This window comes from Ornithodoros turicata, chromosome 2, assembly GCF_037126465.1.
Source record: "Ornithodoros turicata isolate Travis chromosome 2, ASM3712646v1, whole genome shotgun sequence".
In the NCBI taxonomy this organism is placed as follows: Eukaryota; Metazoa; Arthropoda; class Arachnida; order Ixodida; family Argasidae; genus Ornithodoros; species Ornithodoros turicata.
The window spans coordinates 64,804,122-64,831,633 of record NC_088202.1 but is presented as its reverse complement, the minus strand read 5'-3'; the positions used below and the strand labels follow the sequence as shown (position 1 = coordinate 64,831,633).

Sequence of the window (27,512 nt, the reverse complement as noted above, 5' to 3'; positions counted from 1 at the left end):
AATGAAGCCTGGGACCTACGATACAAGAAAAACAAATTAGGTGTATAAGAGCTTTTTTTATGGAAAACTGATCAAAATGGACACTATCAACAACCGCGCCGATTTTTCAACATCGGCGGCGGCGGCGGCGCGCCGAAAGTTTTGAGACGGCGGCGGAGTCCAGACCATAGAGTTATAGCGTCCTCGATAAACTGCACCGGTGCGCCCCGGTGCGACCTGGTGCGGCTTGCCATCCTCGATAAACTGCACTGGTGCGCACTGAACGTGCTCGATTAAAGGAGTGCACCCGCTCAGTGCAGCACTGAGTTGCCCCGAACTCACACCGAGAAAATCGGCCGAGCGCCAGAGTGCAATCCCAAGAAGCATCGCGATTGCCGGAAGCACGGAGGAAGGCGGAAGCGGCAAGAAGCCAGATGTAGCTGTGCAAGTAGCAGCAGACAGTTATCGTCAGCATGGCATTCGATCGGTGCCGCTCGCCAGGTACCTCTCGCTACGGGTCGCGCAGCCTACGAGCCCCAACGAGCACAGATCTCTAGGTGGCGCATGCTAGTATCCATCAGATCCACCAGTGCAGTGCAGTTTCATGTTCGATAATGCCTCCGCCCAGGGCACCGCCAGTGTAGAGCGCCACGCACCACTGTGGTTTCGGGGCAATTCCGGAGCAAGTTTATCGAGGACGCTATTAATATAGGAAGACTCTAGAGAACGTACTTGACGCGCCGTCAATGGGATTCTCCTAGATAGGAGAATCCCATTGACGGCGCGTCAAGCAAAGCAAAGCAAAGGGTTGGCAGTGTCGCAGGTAATCTCATGGATGTGATTCACGTTGGATACGACAACGTTTATCTTGTGATTCCGATAGCACTACTCAATTCTGCACGTATCTCGAAGATTCGTGCGTACTCAACGCAATTACACGACTGGCCTCGCTTCCTACGGTGGACGCCGTTGCCTCCATCGGCTCGTTCCCCTGTTTGTCATACAACGCATTGTACAACGTGACTGCACAGCGTTGGCAACAAACGGAGCAGCTCCGCTGTAGTTAGGGGGCTGAAATTCGTCCACTAACACTCTCCATGACCAACGGATGGCTGCGCCCGGGCGGTCACGCTCGGGTGCTCGAGCGTGACCGCCCGGGCGCAGCCATCCGTTGGTCATGGAGAGTGTTAGTGGACGAATTTCAGCCCCCTAACTACAGCGGAGCTGCTCCGTTTGTGCGCGAACGAACCGTCCTATTTTCATTGTAAGAGATGTACTTGGGGGTATCAATACGAAGTAATAATTTTTAATAATTGGGGGTTTACGTCGCGAGACAACTGAGATCATGAGCGTGCGATGAAAGGTCATCACACGGCACCCCGTATTTAACGTCCCTCGCGGAAGACGGCGTGTCTAAGCAACTTGTACCCTGCCACCAGTTTGCTGGCGTCCTCAGCGTTGGAACCCGCCATCTCGGGATCAGAAGGCGAACACGCTACCGACTGAGCCACCGAGGCCGGTCAATACGAAGTTTACAAGTACTTAAGTAGTTAAGACGGTCGTGTTTACGACGGGATTCGAGGGTGACCACATCAGCGAGAGCATAAAGAGGTGAAACAGAGTCCGTACGGCGATACTTGTTAAATATGAAGCGAAGAACTAATCTCTGAACATGTTCAAGTTGCGAAATATTAGATTGTGTGTATGGATTCCAAACTGAACTGGCGTATTCGAGTGTAGGGCGTATAAGTGTTTTAAATGAAAGCAGTTTGTTTTGTGAAGTTGCGTGCGTTAGGTGTTAGTTGCGTGCTTCCTCGTAATCTCGTTTTTTGTGAGTGTTCCAACTTAGGTTCGAGGAAATATGTACCCCTAAGTATATATGTAGTGACTTTTGGGATAGTTGTACCTAGAAGCGAATATGGATCGAGTAGGGATCAATAGGGACTCCGGATGTGACCGTAGTTGGTGGTGATGATACAGAGCTCACATGTACATATTGGGATCTGTTAGTTAGGTATGCGTGAAGCCACTTTAGTCTGTAGAATAGAGTCATTGATAATCAGTTTTGCTAGTTTTCGCAGAAGTTTGGCGTGTGAAACCCTACCCAATGCTTTCGAGAAATCGAGGAAAACAACGTCAACTTGTCTGTCCCGATTTACTAGGTACTTCAGCAAGGTCTTAGGTGATCTCTGTTAGCTGAGTCACCGTCGAATCACTTGCCACCCTTTCCGAAATCCGTGTTGATTATCGAATAATGTGTTGTATTCTTCTAAATGTGCAATTATGTACTTGAATACTATGTGCTCTAGCAGTTTGGAACATGTACAAACACGATCGAAAAATTCAACAAGACTCCATCAGAAATTCTAATGGTCCATTAGAATATTTTGATGGACCATCAAAACAGCCTGTCGGCCCATTATAACTCCTAGAGGTTCGATAGGACTGCTAGTTGTCTGACAGATGCTGTCCCACAGCCCATCAGGTGGGCCGAATGGCCCCACAAAGAGGCCTGATGGTACCACAGGGCCCCTGGCAGCCCAACAAAGGGTAACCAACTGCCCATCAGTTGGGCTTAGTGGCCCCACAAGAGAACCTAATGGTCCGCCAACGAGGCTTTGCGGTGGAACAGATTATGCTTCATAGTAGATCAGGAGCTCCTAATGGGACATCAGAGCTATGACATAGCGTATAATCGCTAAAGCACTCCATGCAAGACCCCCTAAACGACAGAACTGCAAAAGATCAGACTGAAACTGCGTCCTGTCCTAGTCTTGTCATTTAGTCCTTTAGTGTTTCCTTGTATCGAAAGTTCTAGCTGTTATAAGAAATGAGCAACGCTGTAGCCGACGTTCTTACAGTATTCAATATGGCAGCTCGTATTGTCCTGTCCTGACAGGCCGATGGACTTCCGACCGTCAAGCTACTAATGTTTTATGCTGTCTGCCTCATTGCGACTCTGAATATTCTAGTATTGCTTCAAGAGTTAGTTAAATATGGTTCGTGATACGTGACACCCATAAAACGTTCCTAAAACTGATCAGCACTCAGAGACCCAAGCCGCAGCGTGTAAAGACGATCCAACATCGCCGCAGCGTGTAAAGACGATCCAACATCGCGCGATGCTCGCAGCCTATAAAAGGCCACGAGCCATGCGCCAGTACCGTAGGCATCCCCAAAACGACTGGGAGCTTCATAGGTGGACGTCCCTTTCCATATATCCGGCGGATCGTCGCGTGTCGGCAGCTTCAAAAACTTCTGACGGACTTCTCTGATGGAATGGTGTGTTGCGAGAGAGAAAAAAACGCGCGATTGCACTCCGAAAGTTCGATTCTCGATGGACCTACAGAATATCTCAACCAAAAGCACTAAGAAACACAGACGTTTTGTTAGTCTTGCGTTAATACCCCAAGCCATTCCTCACTTCAGTGTTGCTTATGTGAGTAAATGGAATAAATTTAGACACCTCACCCCTTTTATTTAACCGCAGCAGCAAACAGTAGTCTCGGATTCGCCAAATCACGGAAGACAAGCTATAAGTATGGTATTTGTGCTATCTGCATCTACTAGCTTCCACTTTGATGCCAATGCATCAAAGGAAATGGACACTGCCATCCTGAGTTCTGGAAAGTGGTTTCTTTTTTTTTTTTTACTTTTTCTGTTCACTTCTTGAAATGTTGCGCGCATCGTATATTTTGAAAAGTCTTGGAAACAAAAACAAAAGAAAGAACTGAAGCAAGAGAGATTAAATTGTGTCATGACAGAAGCGGGAGAAAGACTAAAAAAAAAAAAAAAACGTTTGCTTTTGTGGAGCTCTCATCAAGCCATCAGACCCTTAGGTTCTAATGGTCCCATCAAACCGCTAAACCGTTTGTCCTATTGGAGATGTCCGAAATTACGATAGGCCTATTTGCGTAATGGTTCGATTAGGATTGGCTCTGATGGGTTTTCGAGCGGGAAGTAATGATATTGGACGGAAATCGGAATAATTTCTGCTTGAACCTGGTTTAGGTATCGGTATGACCTTTGCACATTTCCACTGTGATGGAATAGAGCCATCCCAGTCAACAAAATTTGTTGCAGTAATATTGCACCAATGTTACCATGTCATATTGATGTTATATTGCTATTGTCCGCCCTCGTTATATTGCAGCAACGTTATAGAAACAACATTGCAGGAACACCGCATTGACACATTGCACCAACATCCCAGGAACAACATTCACCGGTAATCACACCCTCATATCCTACAGTCTAGAATCCAACATTTTATACATGTGCAGTGCAGATGCACTGAAAACATGGAAGCAATAAACGCCACCGATCTGCTTGTTTGTGTCATTTTGCTCCTTTCTGATCACTCCGTCCTTTTTAATATCGAGCGTTAGCAATGTTCCTGTGACACTGCCACAACATAGTATCAGCAACCTTGCTGCAATGTTCCGCCACAGTTTCATTGGAAACATTGTTGCAGAGCCAAACTAGCAATGTTTCCAGAACATAACCTGTGCAGCATTGTTTCAACATTGAGAATATGATGTGGTGGTAATGTCGCGCTTGGTTGTGAAAGATTGCTGCTACACAGCAACATTGCAGCAACATTACTGCAACACTTCTGCAAGTTTCTGTGTTGACTGGGATACTCTAAAGATTTCATAAATAGAATATGCAGGTTCCTAGTACACCATTCAGCATACCTTATGAGGAACTGATTTGGGATACCATCATCACCTGGGGATTTTTTAGGGTCAAGATTTGACGAGTCATTAAGTACACCATCTCGTGAAATCGTGATATCGGGAACACTGATGGAGTCACAAGCAAAAGGTGGTACGTATCCATTATGGTGACTGAAAGAAGAGGCAAATTGCTCATTAAAAGTATTTGCTATTAAAACTGGGTTATCAACATCAGAACCGTTTACAAAGATTTTATCAAGTTTACGTTTTGAGAGGGAAACGTAGCGCCAGAATTTTCCGGGATCGTTCTTTAGAAAGAGGACATTTCGCTATTGTAAAAATTAAACTTTGATGCTCTAATTTTGTCCTTAAGGTTACGTGGAGTGTCCACGTATAACTGAGTAGACTGTATTTTCTTTCTCCGAAGTTTATTTAACTTGCCTCAGTTGTCTCGCGACGTAAACCCCCAATTATTTTTATTTAACTTGCGTTTTAGGTGAATGATCTCCCTTGTTATCCAGGGATTGTGGCTTCTAGCGCGACGTACGGTTCTTTCTCGGCAGAAAGCGAGATAAGCAGTGTAGGACCATATCGCTAAAGAACTCCCACAACGCCTCCCAGGTTATCACACGGCATATCACACATGTTTTGAAAAGTATCAAATGAAAATTGAAGGTGATATCTAATATGTTGGTGTCATCAGCATTATTAAAATCGTGTATGAATGACGTTGCATTACGAGAAACATGTCGATTGAGTCCAGTACACTCAAAATGTACTATATTATAATCGGATATGCCTTCGGCGACGTCGCAGTTGTATGGACGTCTCGAAAGAGGTTCAAAGATAAACAGTAAATCAAGTACTGGAGATCGCGTTTCGCAAACACGAGTGACATCGTTCACAACCCGTGGGAGGCCATGTAGCAAGCAGGTACTTAACAAAGTACGCGAAATTGAGGAATTGTGGTGACATGTCCCTGTGGGCCAGTCAATGTCTGGCAGATTGAAGTCTGCCGCTAGAATTAACTTATTATTAGTGGCATGAAAAAAGGTGAGCATATTGTGAATCTTGGAAATTGTGGATTCATGAGAATCGGGTGGCCTGTAAAAGTCCGCCACAATGAGCGTATTAACAGGAAGAAATCCCTTAACCCACACAGCCTCCAAGTCAGAGGGTCAGTAGGGGACACTGTTATTCAAAACAATAGCTACTCCGCCACTGGGGATCCCTCTATCTTGTCTAATAATGGACTACCCTGGCGGGACGATTTCGGAATCATTTATTTCTGCGTGAAGCCATGTTTCATTAAGAATTACTATATCCGGGTTGTGGTGCAGTAATACATATTCGAAATCAGCTAGCTTGTTTAGTATGCTTCTAACATTCAGGTATCATGTATCACGTACATGATTTAGTAGCAATCTGTGCCCACGTCTGATGAAAATATTATTCGAGTGCAAAATAAAGTATGCCAAGCAAAGTTAATGTTACATGATGTGGTGTTTGTGGCTATAAATCGCCAGGAATGCACGTTTGACCAATATGTGCACGCTAACTACACGGGCCGCTAGCTGGATTGAAAAAAGTAGCCCAAAAACACCCGATTGCATCAATAGCGTCCGATTTCATCCCGAATTTCAGATTTCGAAATAGCATCCGAACCCCATCCCCAATCCATGAAAGACATTTAACCCGAACAAGTCAGACCCTATGTTAAACATGGAGAAGAACAGAAAACCGGACTAGTTGGTTAAAGTCAATCCCTCATGTAGTTGGCAGACAAAACTCGGACACGACACAAACACGGAACTGCACTATAAAATAACAGCATGACATTTTTTTTAAACTCCGCGTCAGCGCCGTGTAGCAACTGTGGCTATGAGAGGCGTGCAGATGTGGACAGATGGAGAGAGGACAGCAGGAAGGAGTGGCGAACAGGGGGGTTAGTATGCGGCCTGGGCGGCTTCAGGGAGAACTGTGCCGACATTCGTCTGGAAAGACATTTGTTACAGATGACGTTGATCGCGATCGTCGAATAAATTGTCGACGAGGAAACAAACTCAGACGACTCAGTAATATTCGCAACCAACAAACAACTGTGTATTATAACCACACTAGGAATACATAAATGAAGCTCTTGATAACAAAACTGAATACAAGTACGTGCTGCTCGCACGAAGCACAGAGTCCAAGTCTCCCCTTTTCGTCATGAGCATTCCCCGTTTTCTTTTCCTGGAAACGGTAGCCTCTCCCTGTGACCGGGAAGTCGGCCACCTTCCCCATTGGAGGCTTCGGACCAGATTCCTGGGTCATAAAAGTGTCGAGTGACAGTGACACAGCTCTGTCTTGCTTCCCAGCGAAATGGCCTCTGCTGTTTCTCAAACTTCGTTATTTTCTTTAACATCCTCCCCCCGAATGAGCTTCGCTCATTTCAAGAGGATACAGGTGTTGCACAGCTCTCCTGAGTCGTTGGCCGTTGTGCAATTGTACCTCGCAAGCCCTAACGTTGTTGTCACGGCCGCGATACAGGTCGCAAATTCTTCCCATCTTCCAATTTAACTTAGGTGCGTTACTGTCATGAGCAATCACCACATTTCCAATTTTTAAATTGTGGTTTCCCTTGTGTTTGTCCAAGTGTGCCGATCGCAACTGAAGCAAATACTCGCGCTGCCATCTATTCCAAAAGTGCTCGACGACACGTCGGCGATGCGCGAGACGGCGTCTCATATCCTCTGCGATGTTTGCACCGGGAGGCACGGGTAACGGTAGAGATGGAAGCATGGAGATGCGCTTGCCGATTAAAAAATGCGCTGGTGTTAGCGGCTCCATCTCCGTCGCTTCGGCCGATATATTTGTCAATGGCCTGGAGTTGACAGCCGCCTCAACTTCCTGAAGGATAGTCTCCAGTTCCTCATAATTTACCCGTGATCTGCCTAAAGTCTTGCGGAGGCATGTTTTTACGGTACGAACCATACGCTCCCACCACCCGCCCCACCAGGCGGCTCTCTCAACAATGAACTTACAACTGATGCGGTGAAGGGAACAGAAATCGCGCACAGCTGGGCTGCTCAAAAGCTCCCATAAGCAGCGTATGTCTTTCGCCGCTCTTCGAAATGTCAAAGCGTTGTCGCTGTAAATGACTTGCGGTAACCCTCTGCGTGATACGAAGCGACGAAATGCCATGAGAAAGTTCGTAGTCGTCAAGTTTGACACGATCTCAAGATGCACGGCTCGTGCCACTGCGCACGTAAATAGGGTTATGTAACTCTTGATCTCTCCGTCCGCTGTCTTAACATAGAGGGGTCCAGCAAAGTCAATACCCACGATAGCAAATGGGTCTTGCTTGTTGATTCTGTCACTGGGTAAAGGCGCAATGGGTGCTGTTGCTGCCTTCAACTTTTGCCTGTGACACAGGCTACATCTTCGAATTAATTTTTTCACAAGTTGACGGCACCGTGGGATCCAAAAGCGGTCTCTTATGTCGGTCATCGTCTCCAATACTCCGCCAAGCAGTATACGCCTATGTGCACTTGTCACGAGGAGCTCCGTGAAGGAATGATCTTGAGGGAGTACGATTGGGTGTTTCACTGCTGCTCCCATTTCTGCGTGCTCGAGTCTGCTCCTCATCCGTAATAACCCCTCATCGTCGAGGAAAGGATTCAGTTCGAGCAGCTTGGATTGAGGAGGAACTGGATATCCCTCACGAAGCTTCTTGATCTCGTGTGGGTAGGCATCGCGCTGTGTTTGCCGCAACCAATAGCTTTCCGCGGATTGCAGCTCTTCAGCGGTGAGTGGTCCTGTAGTATCCATGTGGGTACGTCTGCATCTATTAATAAATCGTAGCATCCACGCAGTCACCCGTAGGGCCCTGGACATGCTGCTGTAGCGATCTATCTCCAACAGCGATTGCGTTCTGTCTGACACTTGCAGCACGACGTGCGGATCTGTATCTTTGAATGTTTTCCGCTCTTCCTCTGTCACTGGCGTTTCACTGTTGTCCTCTGGGGCTGGAGTGTATGATTTGGGCCAATGTTCTTCGTGCTCTTGCAACCATGGCGGCCCTTCCCACCAAAGTGAACTACCAACGAGGGCATCTGATGAGATTCCTCTTCTGACCAAGTCCGCCGGATTGCAGTGACCTGGACAATGCCGCCATCTCGATGGGTCTGTCAGTAACTGGATCTCCATCACTCGGTTGCTTACGAAGGGTTTCCATTTCGATGCGGGTGAATGTATCCAGCAGAGTGCCACAGTAGAGTCCGACCATAGGTAGCACTGAACTGGTCCTTGAGCGATGATTCCTGCCACGCACTTCATTAGCCTCGCTCCCAGCAGTGCACCCATCAGCTCCAATCGAGGTAGTGTCAGCCGTTTAATAGGAGCCACACGTGATTTCGCTGTCAGTAAATTTACGAAGACGTGTCCCGTTTCTGCTTCCACTCGAAGATAAATTGCGGCGCCGTAAGCGCGCGGACTTGCATCGGTGAATACGTGAATCTGCATGGTGTATCCCGTATGCTCAGCAGTAGGAACAACGCACCGCGGCACATTTAACAAGCATAGTTTCTGAATGTCGTTGCACCAGGCTCTCCATTCTGCGCACAAGTCACTTGGAAGTTCGTGGTCCCAGTCGGCTCCGAGCTCCCAAAGTTTTTGGAACAGTACTTTTACTCGAATTACGAACGGCGACAGAAATCCCAGGGGGTCGAATATTCTGGCGGAGGCCTGGAGGACGCATCTCTTTGTGTTTCGCTGGTTTATCAGGAACTCCATGATGGTGGAAGGGTTGAACCTGAAGTTGTCTTCGTCTCTGTGCCAAACAACTCCAAGTACCTTCGTCTCCTCCTTTTGTCCTAGAGTTAGTATCGGATCTGTTGGTGGACCAAAGACGTCTTCAAGCTCTCTACAATTGGACGACCATTTGTCCAATATCACTCCTGCCCTCTTCATTATTTCGGTTGCCTCAGAGTGGATTCGTCGGGCTTCTTCCAATGTCGCAGAACCGTTGATGAGGTCATCAACGTACATAGACGTTTTTAGCATAGACGCGGTTTCAGGGAACTCATCTTTCATCTTGTCCAGGTGATGCGAAAGAGTGGCAGCGAGAAGGAATGGGCTCGCAGTTGTGCCAAATGGCACTCTAGTCATTCGCCATTCTTCCAGCTCGCGTTCTTCGTTGTTGAGTGCAGGGGAATTGGCGAACCACAGGAATCGAAGGAAATCTCTATCTTCCTGTTTTATACCTATCTGCAGAAACGCCTTCCTAACGTCTGCTGTTATGGCAATCCTGTGAAGCCGGAACTTTAGGAGAAGCTGCACGAGGTCGGGGACCATGTTTGGTCCTTTCTGCAGGAAGTCGTTCAATGATCGTTTCCCCTCCGCATGGCTCGAGGCATCGAAGACGACGCGCAGTTTTGTCGTAGATGACGACTCACGAAGCACAGGACGATGCGGCATGTAATATACCTGCCCTGTGTTCTGTTGTTGCACTGAAGGTGGTACCTTTTCCGCGTGTCCGTCTTCCAGGTAGGTTCTTATGGCGTTGTGATACCGTTCCAGAAGATCAGGATTCCGATGTAATTTCTTCATTAAACCGTGAAGTCTGTTGTATGCTACTGCTTTGTTGTCATGGATGTAGCCACTTGATTCCTCTTCGAAAGGCAGACTCACATGGTAACGTCCGTCCTCGAATTTGATGGATTTTCCAAAACTGTCTAGCAGTTCCTTGTGTCCTTTGTCTTGTTTTCCATCTTCTGTAATTCCAATGTGTTCGAGATCCCAGAACCGCCGTAACTCCACTGAGGTATCATCTTCAATTTCGACAGCAGTACGCAGTATGCATACCAGGGGATTGCTCTGGCTTGAAAGCGCGCTCTTTGTCATAGTTGGTCCTTGAAGCGTCCAGCCAAAGGTTGTGTTGATGGCCACCATTGCATTGTTTTGCGGATTGTGCTGAACATCAGTCTTTACCAGTTTCCACAACTGGTCTGAGCCAATGAGCACGGAAATTCCATTTGCGGTGCCTCCATTGGGAAACATCACTCTGTCTGCGAGGTTCATTCCACGTTCGTTCAACTGCTTGACGAACGCGTCGTTCACCGGAATGGCAGCCATGTCCTTGCAGACTATAGGGATTTCGATGGCTTCCAAGACGCATTCGGATTGATCAAACTGGCTTCGAAGCCTCAACTGCACAACGTTCCGCCTCTGGCTGGGTGTCGACGTGTCGTCAGCGAATGTGCTCAAGCGGAGATCAATCTTTCGGATGAAAGGCAAGTTAAGTCTTCGCGAAACGTCTTCTTTCACGAAAGTCCGCTGACTACCACCGTCAATGATGCCACGTACATAGTCGCAATCACTCCCAGTCACAGCCCACGCTCGAAATGTTTGAAGAACATCACCGTCGAATTTAGAAACTGTGTTCTTGTTGGTAGCAAAGAGGTTGATGCTTTCGACTTTGTCTTCTTGTAGCGCTGGTTTCCTACGCGATGGATCGCACATGGTTGTGGCATGGCGACCTTTGCACGTTGCACACGTGATTTTCCGACGGCAGTACCTTGATCTATGTCCTCGCCATGTGCAAATGAAACATCGCATGTCGCGTGAGAGCCGGTTTCTTTTTTCCTCCAAACTCAATGATGCCCTGCAGCTCTCGGTTGAATGGGTCTGCGACTTGCAAAAGAAACACTGAGGTGTCTCTTTCGCACTGGTATGGAGCACTGCTGCAGTAGGATGTTTCATCTTTCCATCTGGGCGCTTGTCGTATCCATTTCTGCTGTTATTCCTTTGTGGGTCACTGCTAGTGTCGCATCTTTCGCGGCTCTCTACCTCCACACAAAGAAAATCTAATATTTGGTACAGTTCTGATTCAGAGGACAGTTCCGCTTCTACTGATGCCTGAGCAGCACGAACTGCCTGCTTAACACTTCGGTGATAATCAACAACGATGTCGGGTGGCATGGCCTTCAGGAGTATATCGCACATCATTGATGAATATGTGAGAGGGCTTACCCCGAGTGCCTGCAGACCTCTAATATTTCCTTGGACGTAGTCATACAGGCGCCTCAGGCCTTTCACGTCACTCGACGACTTGACTTGGTTGAGCAACCGCAGTCTTGAGAGATATTGTTGCTCAATTCTTTTCTTGTCGCCGAATCTCTTCGTCAGGATATCGATGGCATCGTTGTAGCAGGCTTCGGTGGTCTGCAGTCCTGCCACTGCCGCTGCCGCTTGGCCGGTCAACCGAGATCGAAGATAGTGAAACTTCTCGGTTGCGTTTAGCCTTGGATTCTCGTGCACGGCACTGCGGTATTGCTCCCAAAATGGTTGCCAAGATAACATATCACCACTGAAGGTGTACAAGTCTAATTTCTGCAATTTTATCCCGCTCACGGTTCCTGCGGATGTATCTTGTTCGGTAACAGGCGACCTCTGGTGAGATTCGGGAACAGGACTCGCAGTCGTTGTCATGACCTGTTGTGGGGATGTTCCGTTTGTGCCTGTACCCAGTCTCTTAATTGCACACTTCAACCTGGCAAGCGTATGTAGTGCTTGGTCTTCATACTCGGCAATTACTGTATATTCCTCTTCAATTTCCTCACTGGGAAGCAGTTGCTCTATATCTTCATTAATCTTGTCTAGCTTACTGTTGCTAGCCTCTAGTCTTTCCATGAAAATAGCTAGCTCTTCTACAGTGACATCAGGTCTCTCAAGAGCGGAGCTCACCTCGTTAACGGTTTTGGTGTTCCGCCCTCGCTGTGCAGCACGCTTCGGCTTCAGTCTCTCGAAGGTGACACCTTCTGATGAAGTGCTCATGATTCTTCCGTGGAGTATTCCAAGTGTGGTCACTCACTGATCAGTCCGAGTCACAAAGTCCCGGGTTTCGGCACCATAAATGTTACAGATGACGTTGATCGCGATCGTCGAATAAATTGTCGACGAGGAAACAAACTCAGACGACTCAGTAATATTCGCAACCAACAAACAACTGTGTATTATAACCACACTAGGAATACATAAATGAAGCTCTTGATAACAAAACTGAATACAAGTACGTGCTGCTCGCACGAAGCACAGAGTCCAAGTCTCCCCTTTTCGTCATGAGCATTCCCCGTTTTCTTTTCCTGGAAACGGTAGCCTCTCCCTGTGACCGGGAAGTCGGCCACCTTCCCCATTGGAGGCTTCGGACCAGATTCCTGGGTCATAAAAGTGTCGAGTGACAGTGACACAGCTCTGTCTTGCTTCCCAGCGAAATGGCCTCTGCTGTTTCTCAAACTTCGTTATTTTCTTTAACAACATTATTGCCGACATTCGTGTCGTCGCGAAAATTTCGAGCAAGAATAGACACCTTGAAAACAATGCTGCAATCGCGAACTTTATTTTCACAGTTGGCTGTACCAGCCGCATGGCCGAGCGGGTTAAGGCGTCCCGCTCGTTCGTGGTAGCCACGCTCGTGCTGAAGACTGGGAAGTGGTGGGTTCGAATCCTACCACCGGCTGTGCTGTCTGAGGTGTTCCCTGGTGTTTCCGAAGACTTTCCAGACAAATGTCGGCACAGTTCCCCCTGAAGTCAGCCCAGGACGCATACTAACCCCCCTGTCCCCCACTCCTTCCCGCTGTCCATCTGTCCACATCTGTACGCCGCTCATAGCCACAGTTACTTCACGGCGCTAGCACGGAAACAAAAATAAAGTGCTCTCTGCTGTAGTTGTCACCAGCAAGCGTATGAAATGCTTTGCAGATAGCAAGCATGTGCAGTGCCGCCTTTATCAAATGCGATAAGGGAAATCTCGGCCGTATCATAACCCAAGCAGCACAATGTACTGAAAGTCGAGTGCAATAGGGGTGGCCGGTATGCGTCTTATCAATGTTCGTTAGTTTCATAAGTATGTTCAAGGTCTTCTACCTACCAGTCCGCCCCTATTGCACTCGACTTTCAGTACATTGTGCTGCTTGGGAAAGTAGGCCAATCAAACAACACATTTTTTGCATCCAGATTTCGCGAAGTGTAGGTGGCCCCGATGATGTACACTTGTGTCCGAGTCGCAAAAAATTCACGCAAGCAACAGCAACGAAAACAACAACACGTAAAAAAAACAACGGACATAGTAGCCATCGTCATTTCACCACGCGCAAGTCGGAACACAATCATTAGCATCGTGACTAGCGATACTCTACTATGGACAGGTCTTACTACAGAGGTCGAGTAGATTACCGCAAGGACCTCAGGAGGAACTGCATATCAGCCGTCATCTTTCTCTTTGTTTGCGCGGTTATAATCACAATTTTCACGGTCGGGTGGCTCAAGGGCATCAACGGCTATGTGCTACTTTTTATACCCGTCATCTTGGGATCATCCGTGGTGGTTTCTGGATCCCACGCTGCACCTAGTCCCGTCTACAGCCCTCTCGTGACACGAGGGTATTACGACACCCATTCAGGATCGCACACCGACGACGAAATGTACAGCCTCGCGAAACGGGCTTCTTCGCGTTCACCCTTGATAGGCTTCAGACGCAGTTCGCGTGGTCAATCGAACCATCCCTACAGGCGAGTGAGACAAAGACGTTGCTTCTCAACCCCAAACGCCCCGGGTGCTATCTCTGTGTGCAACACGATAAGTATACTCGATCTGAATAAAGGAAGGTGGTACGCAGGTGAGCACGAAGCCGGAAAACGGAAGAGCAGGTCGTACCCCTGTAGTCGGAACCACGACCACGGCGGCGATGCTGTTCAGCTGAGTGAGTTTCAAGCATTACCCTTCAGTGCCGTCGGATTAGACAGGAATAAGGCGGACCGAAAGTACCGCAAGGAGCTCAAATCTGGGCAGACATTCGCTGAAACTTTTTCCCGGGGCTTTGAACGTAATCAAGAAGCAGAAACTACAGCAGTGTCATCCGAGACCTTCACGACGGTGCCTGCTCCTCCTCAACGTCATTCCAGCCAGGAGGTGACTCCGCTTCACTCGAAAGGCTCGCCTGTTGACCCACACAATGCAATGCCTCAACAAGGAACTGATTGTGCACTGTTCAGCTGTCGCATTTCTATGCCAGGTTCCAGACATCTGCAGCCAACAAGCACAGGAACAACTCCAGAGCCTCGACTCCAGCATAAGGAAAGTTACGAGGACAGCAGTTTTTCCGACAGTGACAAAAGTGGAAGCAGCACAATAGACGCGCAAAACAACATTTATGACCATTTACATAGCCTTAGTTGCCGTTGTGACTTTGTGACCCCTGTGGCACCATGTCGTAGTTCAAGCGAGTCATCGGTCAGCCTTGGGTCGTCCAACTGGACTGGACAGGTCACATCAAGCCCTGCGCCTGTTTCGAGGCTATTAGTATCTACGTCGGCGTCGCCGTCGTGCTTCTCTCCCTCTGACCATCGTTCCAACCACGTAAGGGCTTTCGTAAGCTCGAGCTCAATACCGTCGAATATGAAAACCAGAGCGACAGGCCTGAGAAACGACGTCCCAGCTCTGTTCACAGGGGCCTGCAATGGAGAGCAGACGCTTGCGAAGAACATCTGAACTGATGTAACCACAATCAAATCTGTAGTTTAGTACAATACAATGTTGAATGTTCATTGAAATTACAAGGTGTATGACCGCTGGGATATATCCCATGTTGCGGTTGCCTAAGGCAGAAAATAGTTCTTGGAATATTTACCAACATGTAAATCAATCGAAACGGTCACATCAACCTCAAACAATGAAAAACGTGATAATCGATTGAAATTTGTTTTTACAGCACTCTCAAATACATTAGTAGATGGGTAGAAATCCAGCGAACCGGTAGAGATGTAGGAAGGGAGTTGCCTCAGGACAGAAGCCGCCGATATTTCGAACAGAGACTGTTCTTCTTCTGGGCACCGTCCTCATCATTGGCATGGTATTTAAAGGGTTAGGTGTGACGTATTTAAAGGTTCATGCGAATTGTGGGTCAACAGCCCGGAGGGAAGAAAGGTCCGTACGGGTTTTTACGGCGGGAGTGAATGGCTGCTTTGTTAGAGTGTGGAGGGGATTATGTGAACGTAGTGATCTAGGCTACAGACCGGTTGCAGAAAAATGGAAGGTTCACGAACACGTGGACGAAACGGGACAACAGGCAAGAATTCGCAAGCATAGCGAAAGATAAGGAGGTTAGTGGTTACGTGGGGAAAATTCCAGAACGAGCAATTTTTTTTTAGTATATATTTGTAATACAAAGTTGTGGCATGCAATAAAGAGAGCAGAAAGCAGTGGCCATGCAGAACATAACAGATGATAATGGAGGTAGATGGGAAAAGCATATTTTATTTGTGAAGTGTTTCTAGGGTGCCTTGTGATTTGTTGATACCGGACGGGTGGAGAGCGTTGAACTTGTATATGAGATAAGACTCCCTATCACGTCTGTCACGTGTGGATCTAAACCCGGTTTCTAGAATATATAGTTTAATGTTGTCAAAATTGTGACCAGGAACGTTAAAGTGTTCGGCGACTGCTTTGGGGAGTTTGTTCGACGTGTCGGTTCTGTGTCCGGTAAGGCGGTTGTTCATTTGTTGGCCGGTTTCACCAATGTATTGCATAGAGCAGTCGCCGCATTCAATGCAGTATATAACATTGGAGCTTGTGCATGTGAATGCGTGGTTAACGGGGTGGGTGTAATTGCTCGCAGTGCTTTTGATGGAGTTAGCGTGTTGAACGTGCTTGCATGTTTTGCAGCGCGGGAGGTTGCAGGGTCGTGTTCCCGTGTACGGGGCGCTCGTTTTGCTGATTTTGGCATTGACCAAGGAGTCTGCCAGGTTTCTTGCGCGTCGGTATGTCACCTGTATGGGATTTGTGAATATGTTGTTAAGTCGGTCACTGCTTTGGAGGAGGGGCTCGTGCTTCTGTAGAATGGCTTTGATGTTCGGAAGTGCGTTGGAATATCTTGTGATGAAGCTTATTTGGCACGCGTCGGGATTTTTTCGGTTTTCCAGAACCTCGTTTCGATCGAGTGTGAGTGCCTTGCGACGGAATTCGGTTAGGAGGGAGTCTGGATAGTCCCTTTGGGCAAGTGTACTGCAGAGTTCGTCAAGCTTCTCAGCGTAATCTGTGTCGTTTGAACAAACTCTGCGTAGTCTTACACTCTGCCCATTAGGAATTCCAACCTTACAGTGACGCGGGTGGTGACTCTTGAAGTGAAGGTATTGTTGTTTGTCAGTTGGCTTTTTGTACAGGGTTGTGACGAGGTTGCCGTTGTCTAGTGATATCGTGGTGTCGAGGAAGTTAATTAAGTGAGTTGACTGTTGTGATGTGAACTTTATGTTGCTATGCGCGGTGTTCAGTAGATCTACGAACTTTTGAAATTCATGTTCCCCGTGTTCCCATATTATCAGTATATCATCGATGTATCGAAGGTACACCGTGGGTTTTAATGAGAGGGCGCTGAGAACTTTGTTTTCTAGGAACCCCATGAAGATATTTGCGTATGTGGGTGCAACAGGTGTGCCCATACTTGTACCGTGTACTTGTAGGTAGTATTCACCATTGAACTCGAAGTAGTTCAGTTTAAGCACCAAGTCCATTAGAGCGAGTATGGTTTCCGTGTCTTTTCTGGTGTTTGTAGTAGAAATGGTATTGCAGAGGGCTGTGATTCCGTCGTTGTGTGGGATGTTAGTATACAGTGATGTCACATCCAGCGTGGCTAGTATTGTGTCCCTACCAAATGTACGAGTGTTGTTTATGTCTCTGATTATTCTGAGGAGGTGGGGTGTGTCTTGTACATGCGATGGCAGTGTTGTCGGAATATGGTTTAAATAGTGGTCCAGGAATTTCGAGAGTCTTTCTGTTGGTGTGTTGTTATTAGATACAATTGGCCTGCCGGGGATGTCAGCCGTATAGAGCTCGTTGGCGTGTACCTTGTGGATTTTGGGCAGTAAATAGAAACGACCTGCGTCTGTGTTTGATGGGGTGAGATATCTGAGGTCATCACGTGTGATGAGCTTTCGTTCGTGGAGGTCCTGTATGGTATGGGTTATTAGCGCCGTGTACTCCTTTGTTGGGTCATGGTCCAGTTTGAGGTAGTGTTGCGTATTGTTGAGTTGCCTATGTGCTTCAGAGATATATTTATCTGTGGGCCAGATGACGATACTCCCACCCTTATCTGCGGGCTTGATAATGATATCATCTCTGTCAGCTAGCGCATTGATGATGTCACGTTGTGTTTTAGTGAGGTTGTGACCACGCGAGCTTTGGGAAATACCGCGAAGGATGTCGTTGCTTACTTGTTTAATGTACAGGTCTAGTGCGGGTTCTCGGCCGTGATTTGGTGTCCAGGTTGATGGTAGTCGGAGGTCGTTGTTGTTTTCTTGTGTTGTATGAGCGAAGAATTCTCTAAGGCGTAGCCGTCTCGCAAAGTCTGATATGTCTTTGTGGATTTCGTATTCGTTAACAGAATTGAGTGTAGGGCAGAATGTTAACCCCCTAGAGAGGACTTGTAGTTCGTCGCTGGTTAGTGAGCGTGATATATCTATTACGGTGCTTGCGTCAGCGTTTTCTCGGGGTGGCTCAGCGATGTTGCGGAGAGTTGTGGTTGTGGTGCTGGAAATGATTTGTTCGGCTGCTGCGTCTGTCGTGTTAGTGGGTCCGGTATCCGTGTCGTTGTTGGAATTAGGTTTTCCGAGTTTTGAGTGTTCCTTGTTAGCTAGCTCGCGGTTGAGTTGTTGAATGTGTAGTTCGAGAGTGTTTGCCTCCGCGTCGGTGAGACTGATATTGTTCATATGGGCCTGGATCGTAGCGAGTTGCGCGTGGCACTGTTTCTTTAATATTTCAAGAAACGTACGGGCTGTGTTGTTAAGGGCTGATACATTAGTTATACATTATTACATTATTACACAAATACATTAGTTTTTGACATAGCACTTATTGCTTCGAATGGCATAGAGTTCCACACCTTGGCACCAAATAAGTCATACTATGTAAACATTCCTTTGTTCTAACGAGTAGAGACATAGCTCCGGAGTGGGAGACATAGCTACAAATAATCTGATCTTGTAAAATATAGCGTTGATAATCTCTAGTTTAACGTATAGTCATAAACCAGCTTATGCAAATACGATCCGATACATCATTAACTGAAAAGTCGATTTTACGCAAAAAAAAATAAAAAAAAGGAAAAAGGTGAGGGTTGGACATGTGACAGATTCACTCTGAGGGAGGCATTTTAACGTTCTCTTCTGAAATATGTAAAGGAAATTCAGGGCTGATTCGTACACTAATCCATGTTTCTCTACAGCGCCCATTAAACGGGACCTCTGTTACACGCATTATTCCGAGAGAATAATTTTCTCATTTTGGTGAGTACGATATTACAAAATACATCTTTTTCCTCACTGCAAGCACATGAAGATCCCCTTTCGAATGATGGCCGCAAAGAACCTAAAGAAATGTGAGAGTTAACCTGTTGTAAGACCAGAATTACAAAAACAGAAAATAAAAATACGATACAAAACAAAACAAAAAGTTATTTGTTGTCTGAAGCTTCTTTTACTTTGGGGTCGCTCATGATCTCAGTTGTCTCGCGACGTAAAACCCCCAATTATAACTCTTTTACTTAGGACGAACATGGAAGAAGGTGACTCACTGAGGAATGAGTTTCTTGGATACTAACCAATTAGCGAGCTTCCGTAACTCGTTATTGTGCCCTTCGTAAAATTCAGTCTCGTTTACGGTAATAACAGATCTATTTATGCCATCTTCATGTAATATGCTTTGCTCACGGTCAAATCTGCTATAGTCGTGTTCAACTTAGGAAAAGAAATATAGTCCGTTAGCTCTCAAACTATTACCGCACCGCAGATGGGTGGTCACAGAGAGGTCACGCTCACTGCTCCGCGAGATAATGTAACTCATTATGCTCACTCTGCTTCCGTATTGGCTGTTAAGACTGGCCACGTGACACTACACTACGCGGCGAGCCCTTTCACCAGCACCACCACCACGCTGCGTGGTGGCGCTGTATTTCTCCAGGGCGTTAGTCGTGACGTTTCCCACGTCTGTGAGCCCCACTGATCTCTATAGTATAGGCTGGATCGCGCATAGGGTGCTCCACAGCGTGGTCACCGGCCGCCATATTGGTGGGCCCAACGCATTCTGTCGTCTGCATTTAGCTCAAGCGGAGCTGCCCCTATTTTTAAAAATTTACTTTAAACTAAAGGGCATGTCATGCCAGTTTGTTGCAGTTTGAGTACACTTCACACGGACAGAGAAAGAGGGATAATTTTTCACAGGTAAGCTCTTTATTTTGAGGAAAAATCTGTTTATTCGTATCGCATGCATCTGACAACTCGGACTTGTTTGCATTGCTACTTCGCTGGTGCCATTACGTACTAAGAGTGTATGTGTGGCTGTTCCTATAAATCTCAAAACCATGTATTTTCTATAAACAATGCGCTTGTGCTATACAAGTTCCCCTCCCAGTCGCTCAGCTGTGCCGAAGAAGCGGATGCAGAACCTGCGCCAATATGCCAATTTGTTCAACTGTTCTTTTAATTTGTGAGGTACGCTGGAAGTAAATAAACTGCTGCGTTAACCTCGTATGTGCAGTCGCTCCTACAGCGTGTGCGATAAGTCATGCATGTGCATGCTCTTCGTGCACAGCGCTTCGAATTTCTCCAATGAAATACGCTGACAGCTGAACAACTGCAACGCACTTGTGATAATAACGTTATTTTAAGATGAGGAACGGGGAGTCTCATCGCCAGGATCTATACTCCACCCCATTCCTGGTGGTGAGCCCAGGTGTCGAACCGAAACGTTTTTCATTCCGGTTTTCGTTCCGGTTATATCATAAACGATCCGGTACCGGTTCTGCTCCGGAGCAAAAAAATAACGGTTCATACCGGTTTTAACCGGTTCCGCTTCTGCTGGGAATATTCATCCCCAGAAACAAAAAATCAATGTCACAAAATGTAAACCCGTTTATTCCGCAAACACGGTATTTAATATTAATAGACAGCTGTGAAATTGGTAGCTCCTGGTTCCTGTAGGTTACTGTCTGTTCAAATAGGCTTTCTCCTTTCTTGAAGCCCATGCTGCACACGGACTTGTTTGTCGTGATGTCATCCGTAAAGTACTTCCTTGCTGGGTTGGTGCGATCGCGTCCCATCCCAATGTCTGCTGCTACTGTCTAGCCAGCAAGCACCACCGCACGAGTACGACGCAAATCGAGGAACACCTTCACTCACAAACGCGCTCGACGGCTCCGTTTCATTTTCTTCGTATCCTGTCCACAAAAGAGTTGCCACTTCGCACGGGCTTGCCCTCACGTATACGTAAATGTATTCAACTTAGCTGCTCTCAAACAAGGGATGCGTTGCGCGACATTACCGATAGGGAAGCCGTTATGCAGCCCCCTTGGGTCGCTGTTTAGTTGAGGAGAGTTTTGGGGGATCAAACTGAAACGAACACTACGGCACGTTGTTAGAGAGTCACATGTACCTCTAAGTCTGTGTGCGTGCGCGAACGATAAACCATTACAAAGGGAGCCTAAGGGTCATAGTATACCGACATACATTCCGTAACCTTCGTATAGTATCCCTGACATGACTTCAGTGCACACGACGTCTGTTTCATTCGCCTATTCGTAGTCCAAACCGACGAAGTTTTTTCTTGGACCGAAAACCGTTAAATATATTTTTGAGTTTCCCTCCTGAGCCAAAAAAAAAAAAAAAAAACGTATACGGTTTCGATTCCGTTCCGGTTCGCACCAAAATAGCGTTTTTTTTCGGTTTTCGGTTCCGGTTTTCGGTTCGCTCCGACACCCTGGGTGAGCCCCTTCAGAATAAGGATCGAGGTCTTATTGTAGAACACACACAGAGACACTCATAGAACATAATACGATAACAGAAAAAGTCAAACGAGAACCTTACAATACCAAACCACATAATAACGAACGAGAACCATGGAACACCACACGAAAACCGAACAACAAACGAAAATATAAAAAAGGAAGTACATTACAATAACAATTAAACAGTGTGAAACCTTTCTGAGCAAAACGAATTAATTTTATAAGTTGACATTCACCAAATTCACCTTCATGCGTGTGCGCCCTGTGCACGACAGTTACGACCCCCTATTCGGAATACAGGCAGCGGAGAAGAAAAAGAAGGCAATTACCATTAAAAACTACAGGAACACGGCTGAAGCACGTTTGGAATACATCAGCACACTGATTCCTAAGAAAAATGCGTGCTAACCAGCAATGAGGAGCGTTTAAAGCGCAATAAATACTCCAAATCAAATCGCTTCCCATTGTTTCCTATGGGAGCAGCCGGCGGCAGTGGGCCCTCCAACATGGCGGTCGGTTGCCGCACCTCTCTCACACGCGCCGCTCTCCTATGCGCCATCAAGCCTTTATACATAGAGATCAGTGGTGAGCCCCCACGTATTTCTCATGGCGCACTATTCCGTCTCCTTATTTCCAACCGCGTATGTAGTTGACGGACTACAGATGGCTTTCAGCGGTATGCCCCTCATTCCGTACCTCTCCATTTCTCGTAGTATAATGTTGTGGTCTACGATCTCGAACCTTTTTGTTATATCAACAAGAATGCTTTAGTGTAAGATGGTTTAGGTCCATTCCCGATTTCTTCCGATATGTCAATGATGCGCAAGCAAATGTAGAGCCAAGCACATAGAAACACACACGGACGGACAGGGGAAGCGTTTACTAGCAACACAGTTTATTGACAGACTAACTGGAAGACGTTTGCAACGCGAGCAACCTTTGCAACAAGAGCGATCGCTACGGGAGAAAGGCTGACGGATTTCTGGCTTACATATGGTTCTCAGCGAGCTCCACTATAGTCACTAAATAAGCTTCGGAGCTTATTTAGTGACTATAGCTGTATCAGGTTCTCGAGATATAATACAGTGGTTTCACTCCAGAATCGTTCATAATTGTTACATAAGTTCATGCGAGCAGACAAATTCGAGTTTAGGTTCTTATGTTTGTGCTGCGTCCGCCTGTATTCATCCGCTTTAAACCATGGTTGCGTTCTCTCACCTTGTTTCTTGTGGCCTTCCCTTGGGTTTTTCCTTTCTGGGCCTTTCCTTCCCTCCTCCTCTTCTCACGCACGTAGTTTCCCTGGCGGAGAAGCTGCGCAAATGCTTCGGGAGACGTTCAGCGCTAGCAGACGACGCTGCGCCCGTTTACATGCATGTTTCTTGCAACGCTCTCGTAGGATTGCTTCACCTTAGATACAGTGTGTCCAGTTTTCGAGCAGGCGCTTCCTCGTAAGGGTAAAACGTGTGTAATTTTTACCACATACCTCAGGCTCTGTAGTTTCCCTTCCGATTGACACTGATAAAGTGGAAACAATATATTTACAATAACAATATGATTGGATGGCGCTGTTTCGTGGCGCTCGAACTTGACTGGGTCTCTCAGAAAGGAAGATCGTACTTATGTTTAGAGGGGGTAGTTTAACTCTTGAGAATAGTCTGCACCACACAAGAATGTGAGACCGTTGATTTACACTCACAAAGCCTTTTCCATACACTATACGGCCACTAATACTGTACTACTACGACTGTACTAATGTCACGCGTTAATTGAACTAATGCGATTAACTGAGCTAGAAAAATTGAAAAAAAAAAAGTCACTCTTTCCACAATGCGTCAGTTCAGGCGAAGGCGAAGTGCAACGTGCGCTTACTCAAGCGACAATTTTCATATGTAAAATTCTCGCAGATGCAATGCAAAAACTGGCAGTGTTCTTATTGCAATAGTACAAGGTGATGGACTAAAAAAATGCCATGTTTACTTTGTTAACTTTGGAGTTCAACTAGCCCGATTAGATCGATTTACGCGTGCCGATCTTTACATTTCATTGCGATCTCTTTACCAACCTTCTCATAACGTATTGTTAACTTTGCTGTTGACTCTCTAAATACTCTCTAGAAGTACTAGGTTTGACTACTACTTTTGTCGGACAGCTAGTCCAGCAACATATCTTCCAATTTTTATTGTCAAATACTCACGTGGCCTTGCTTGAAAAAAAGCGAAAAAAAAGCGAGTTAAAATGAGATATGTCAATTGCCAAAAGAAGAAAATAGCAAAATCCTTTCAATTTTACCACTTTTGGTTGCACATGCCTTTCAAGGCAGTTAACCCAAAACTTTCACCACAATGTCGAAACCTATTCCCTTCACAAGAAAGAGAGTTAAAGACAATAGACAGTAATTCGCAGCCGCCATTCATGCTAAGGTCGGTTTTTTGCAGAGTTCGAGGTAACTCATTTCAAGTAACTCGTCACTGTAACTAAGTTACTTTTTTGGTAACTTGTAACTTAACTCGGTACTTTTGTGCCGTGGTAACTTTCAGAGGAACGCGTTCTTTTTTCAGGTAACTTTGCCAAAGTAACTTAAGTTAAGTTCCAAGTTACTTTTAACTCTCTTTTCACTCACGTCCACATATTTCCTTGCTTTCTCTTCGGTTCCTTCATGGCATTTTTTGCCATAAAACGTGATATTCAATCAATGACAGTATTTTATACAGGAAGTAAGAACCGCTGCCATTGAAATGAAGCTGAACCATTGTGCGCCCACAGGGAGTAAGATGCAAAGCGTTCGAATAGACCTCTACCAGAGAAACGTCATCATGACATTGGTAGACAGTGTGAAACCGAAACCACGGAGACCGAAACAAATCGGAAGGTGAGGGCTGGGTAGGAGGGCTGGGAAGGAGAGGGCCACGAACGGGCGCTTGTTCGCTGCCTCCCATTGAAAGAAAAGTAGGACCGAGGGTCGCGTATCGTAATTCCCTCAAGACCGTGGCTTTCGGGCGCGACCTTGTTCATCTCGCGCTGTCGAACACTATAGGTGCATTCTTTTTGCTTGCACCTCCTGCACTACATCCGAGCTGGGTTATTTCCGTGCTGCACTTTTCTGTTGGAAAGAAAGGCATTACTAATAAAGTTCCTATCATCTGGAAAGTGCAGCTCACGAAAACCCGTCTTGCGTGCAGTTCAAGTTAGTGCAGTCCAGTGCAAGCAAAAAGAATGCACCTTATGAGATCATTTGTTTACAAACAGGGAGAGGTCTATTGTTGGACATAAACGAAAACGATCTAAGCGTGTTGCACTCCTCCGCAGGCAACTCAAGGTCTAACTCAACTGCTCACGCGTGCTGCACCTGCGTAATGCTATTTTGTGTCCGAAGTAACTTGGAAGTAACTCGTACTTTTTTTTGAAGTAACTCAGTAACTGCGAGTTACATTTTAGGCTGAAGAACTTCGTTATTAACTTAGTTACATTTTGACGAGTTCTTTTTGACGTGTAACTTCTCAATCTATGTTTTTTTTGTACGGGAGGCGCAGTTCGGAGGCGTCGGGTGCGCGAACGCCGTTCATTTCCGCAGAAATAATTTTCAGTATGTCATTACGTGTGGCGAGAAGCATCCATACTCGTTTTTTCACGAAACACGGGGATGAACGAACACTGTAGTTGGATCATTCCTTGTGGCTTTGCCTGTCTCTCCATGCAGCCGCCGCGTACGACTCCCAGCACGTTAGCGTTTGTTTCCCGCATGGCGGCACGAATGTGGCTCTGCACACTGCCTTATATATGCCTTATAGAACTCCACAACACACTGCCTATAGGCAGTGTGCTGTGGAGTTTCGGAATGTATTCACTCGTGGAGTTGAAAATGAAACAAGTTCTGTTTTGAGCTGTTGTGTTCGTGTTGCCTCTGTGTTGCTTCTTCACTATATATGGAGTCCCTCCACCCGCTTGCCTCTATCTACGCGTTTTACACTTATTTCAATCGGAGACTGTGGGGGTTTAGAGACTATCTGCCGTCGTGCATGAGGCACTGCGTGCTCCTGAAATGGTGATCCAAACAGCAGCAGGGTCTCCCGCGCACTCAGGGTTGATGATGTTATTCTTCCTGCAGGGATACAGACGTTCCGGTAAAGGACGTTTCGGTACACGGGCATCTCGGTGCACGCCACGTGCAAGGCGCTAGTTTTTGGTTTATACGACATACCAAATGCTCAGTTGCGTATCTAGAGCTACCTGCGCCCATGGCAACATGGTTAACATGATGTCCTTGGGGATGCGTTTTCGTGTGGTCCGCACTAGGTTTCACACTACAACCTCTCTAATGGCGGTTGCTGTAGATCATTTATGAATGTGCCAGGTTGAGTGCCTGACCTGGCACATTCACATCCGACCACATAATGGCGCCCCTGTTCACCTGGCGCCCATGGCACCTGTCCACACCTGCCACACCCTAGATACGCCACTGCAAATGCTACGAATATGAGGAAGCAAAGGGAACAAATGGATGATCCATTACGTAACTGAATTCAATCAATTAGTACCACAGTCGTGTTCGCAACGACTAACTTTTAGCGAGTCTGGCAGACACACCATGTTCATCTTGTACTAACTGTGTCTAATGGTCCTCTGCGAATATCCGGATTTTTCGAATACTGAAGCGAACACATGTGTATTCGATTCGAATTCCAAATCGAATATGGAATTCTATTCGAATTTCGAATCGAAACGATGCCTCTTCCAAACCAAATATATCGGAAGCTGCACTCGTAAGCACAAAAACGCCAGACTGAGGGAGGGTATAAAGCGAGTGCTGATCGCACGAACCTCCGTAATGCCCCCAAGCAGCACAGAGGACCGGGAAAAGGTTGGGAAGGCAACGGGGCTACTGGTTCTGCAAAGGCCGGTATCGAATGCAGGAACCCGAGGCCAGCCCGATGCTATGCCGATAGTACCCAGTACCATGACAAAGAAGAAATACGAGAGGGAAAAATTGTGAGGTCGTTCCCCGAAAAATCCCGATAGTCACCCGATTCGTGATCACGTGGTAGATGTTAAAAAGAAAAATCGTAGGATTTAACACCGTTCATTCCCCGACACCATGCCGATTGCATATCACGTGGCCGTGCCTCATACGGAGCAGGCAAGCGCACTTTTAGGACATCCAAGCTTACCATGCAGAGGCTGATGCAATCCAGAACCACGAAGGCTCCACGGCGTCTACAAATTCAAACGGCGAAACGCGAGAGCAGAGAGGCTGAGAGGCGAGAGTGACAGGTGACAACAATGCGATGACAGTGGACCCTGCGCAACACATTGTCGATTTCCCGGAAGAGTTTTCACAAGAAACGGACGGTGAAACGCCAACCGGGCTGCACGTGGTGGTGCTTCCTATGTTCGAAGGTATGAGTGATGGCCGTGATGTTTTGCTTACTATTCATTAGATGTTTCATTTTAGAAACTTAGGAGGAACTCAAAGAGACACAGATTCGGAACGTATCGTGAAGAGGAAGGGGGTATATGTCGCGACCTGAATCCAAAACAGGAGTGCCATGTGTTATCTTCTCTGGGAAAATGGAACGTGTGAGGTGGCCAACTAAACGTAAAGCTCCCATTGGTCCGTGAGTGCAAGCATCGCACAGTCAGGCATATGCTCTGTATACACAGTGAGTGATCAGACTTATACTACGTAGTACGTATATATGGAGATGCATTGATTATTTCTTTCTGCTTGGTGTATGTTTTGAGTAGAATAAACAGTATATTTACTCGAGCAATATGTGCATTTCCAAGTATTATTTTCGGTTATGCATTCAGTGGTCCCAGCTGCAAAGGGGCCGGATCCCGGACCACTTGCAGAGGGGACCAATGGATCAATTCCACTATAGTAGCACTTCAGGTGAAACTGTTTCCACTTTCAACTGGTCCCAGTCACTAAATGGGTCAAAATGGGACCTGTCCAATCAACCACTTGGAAGTGGTCCCACTCCAGATTTTTGCCTGGGTACACTGGGCACTTTGACTCGGCCACCGATTTTACGCTACACAAT

The 27,512-nt window shown here is 46.7% G+C and overlaps 1 protein-coding gene across 1 annotated transcript; it reads right to left on the bottom strand.

The window, feature by feature from the left end:
* Nucleotides 1–7,058: 7,058 nt before the first annotated feature.
* On the bottom strand, nucleotides 7,059–12,476 carry LOC135384724 (uncharacterized). The gene has a single exon (XM_064613912.1). It carries the CDS (start codon nucleotides 12,474–12,476, stop codon nucleotides 7,059–7,061), a length of 5,418 nt encoding a protein of 1,805 aa, XP_064469982.1.
* Nucleotides 12,477–27,512: the final 15,036 nt, after the last annotated feature.

Coding starts and splice junctions, on each gene's coding strand:
- LOC135384724 (XM_064613912.1), bottom strand. CDS start 12,476: ATGAGCACTTCATCAGAAGGTGTCACCTTCGAGAGACTGAAGCCGAAG.